Source organism: Triticum dicoccoides, chromosome 4B (genome assembly GCF_002162155.2).
Source record: "Triticum dicoccoides isolate Atlit2015 ecotype Zavitan chromosome 4B, WEW_v2.0, whole genome shotgun sequence".
Classification (NCBI taxonomy): Eukaryota; Viridiplantae; Streptophyta; class Magnoliopsida; order Poales; family Poaceae; genus Triticum; species Triticum dicoccoides.
The window spans coordinates 609,308,404-609,310,383 of NC_041387.1; the positions used below are offsets into that span (position 1 = coordinate 609,308,404).

The 1,980-nt window shown below is 48.4% G+C and overlaps 1 protein-coding gene across 2 annotated transcripts; it reads right to left on the minus strand.

Annotated features, from left to right (window-relative positions):
- Positions 1–641: 641 nt before the first annotated feature.
- Positions 642–1,591, minus strand: LOC119294009 (CEN-like protein 2). Of its 2 annotated transcripts, none has more exons than XM_037572300.1 (4): positions 1,391–1,591; positions 1,235–1,296; positions 940–980; positions 642–865 (listed from the first exon to the last, which is right to left on the minus strand). In XM_037572300.1, exons 1-4 carry the CDS (start codon positions 1,589–1,591, stop codon positions 642–644), a joined length of 528 nt encoding a protein of 175 aa, XP_037428197.1. The 2 variants fall into 2 exon arrangements, with proteins under 2 accessions (XP_037428197.1, XP_037428196.1); XM_037572299.1 differs by having other exon boundaries at positions 642–861; positions 936–980.
- Positions 1,592–1,980: the final 389 nt, after the last annotated feature.

Below are 1,980 nucleotides of genomic sequence, written 5' to 3' on the forward strand. Positions count from 1 at the left end.
TTGCCAAATCGACCAAAGGGGACGGGACACCAAAATGGTGGGAAAAGGATGGCCAAGAACTGATGCCTCTTCACACCAGCCACAACCAGCCATATCAATTAATATTACAAATTGCACACACACACAACAGATACGGCAAGATCTAGTATCTATATACTCAGACAATCAAGATCAACCAAGGCATACATATTTTTTAGAGCGGAGATACTTGCCCGGCCTTAAAGATGAGGTCTTTACTGGAATGAAAATAGTACGAGGTTCAAAACGGGTAAAAAAGATTATAGGCCCTGAGGGCAACAACAGTAGCGCAGGTAGGTGGGCCACAGCCATTGCCTTTTCCACCTTTCACTCGCCTACTACTACCAGACACGTCGACGGTCTTCTGCTAGCTATCATTCATTCTGCTCCCAGAGTCCCGGTGAACACGTACAAAATAGGAGTTGAACTAAATTCACTCTAGTGGCGTACACAAGCTCACAGGTTGACTAGTAGGAGTAACTAATTAAACTAACCGAAGAGCTGAACAGTACGAAGACTACCAGAAACAGTGGACACAAGACCACAAGCAAACTCTTATTTGAATTATATAGCTACTACCAGTAGCTAAGCCATAGCTTGATCGGCTTGTATCATTTTCCACATCAGCGGCGGCGCGCGGCTGTCTCCCGCTGCGCGTTGAAGTAGACGGCGGCGACCGGGAGACCGAGGTCGTTCTCGTCGGCGAAGCGGCGAGTGTTGAAGCAGTCCCTGGTGGAAGGAGCTCGAGGGTTCACAGCCTGCCGCTTCTTCTGTTTGAACAGCACGAAGACGAACCTGTGAATACCGATGGTGGGCTTCGGGCTCTCATAGCTCACCACCTCGCTCCCTGCGTGCATTATTCAAGTGCATGTTTATCCAGACAAATTAAGGATGTAGCCAATCAGAAAAAAGGGCACTGACCGAAAGAAGCATCAGTGGTGCCAGGAATATCAGTGACGATCCTGCATGTACACAAAAGCTCATAGCCTGATAAACATATTCTTATGTATAGCTGATCGTATAAATTTGTGCCAATTTATGCTCACTAGACGAAAAACAGGACTGATGCCCATGGGATAGCAACTAATGGGTCGCCAGATAATTAATTTGTGCTCGATCACTTGGAGTGAGCATTCGATATATATATATATATATACATGGTAATTGTACTGGTTGACTTCTGACCGATTGAGCTAGGTTGGGTTAGTACAATTACCAGTGGAGATGCTCCCTCAGGTATGGGTCACTAGGCCCTGGCACATCTGGGTCCGTCATGACCTGAAGAGCAGCAATATACTCGGTTATCAGCTGGATGCTAGCTAGCGTACTTTGTGTACGCGTCAGGTGGCCAAGGAGGAGAGGAAGCGCAAACCAGACTGAAGAAAGATCTCATGTCGCCACCCGGGACCTGAATGCGTGGCTTGGACACGACCGCCGTCGGCAAGAACTCCTGGCCGTTGGACACCTGCTTGTCGGAGCTGTAGGTCACCGACATATTCACCGTGGGGTTGAAGTTGTCGATGACCTCCCCGATGACCTTTCCGACGACGAGAGGGTCTCGCACCCTAGCCATGGCTACCAATCTGCTAGTAGTAGAAGCACGAGCTAAACAAGCCTTGAGGAATGAGGAACTCTAACCTGATGGTTGTTGCCGAGATTGGGTGGCGTAGAGGCTCTATTTATAGCTGTGCAACAGCATATCTGGTCGAAGCACAGCAAATCTCTCATTCCTAGAGAACTTATATTTTTTACTTAATCGGTTATAACTCCCAAAGGCTTTTTGAGCTGGCCAAAAAAAAAGCTTTACCTCCAAATCCCCTTTCCAAAACCCTAGTTGCGCACTAGAGAACTTTCCTCCCCCCAACTACCATCGTCGTCGACCGCGAGTTCGTCAACCCGGCTATTTTCACCGGTGGCGCCACCCCCATCCAAGGCCTACCAACGCCTCATAGCTAACACCGT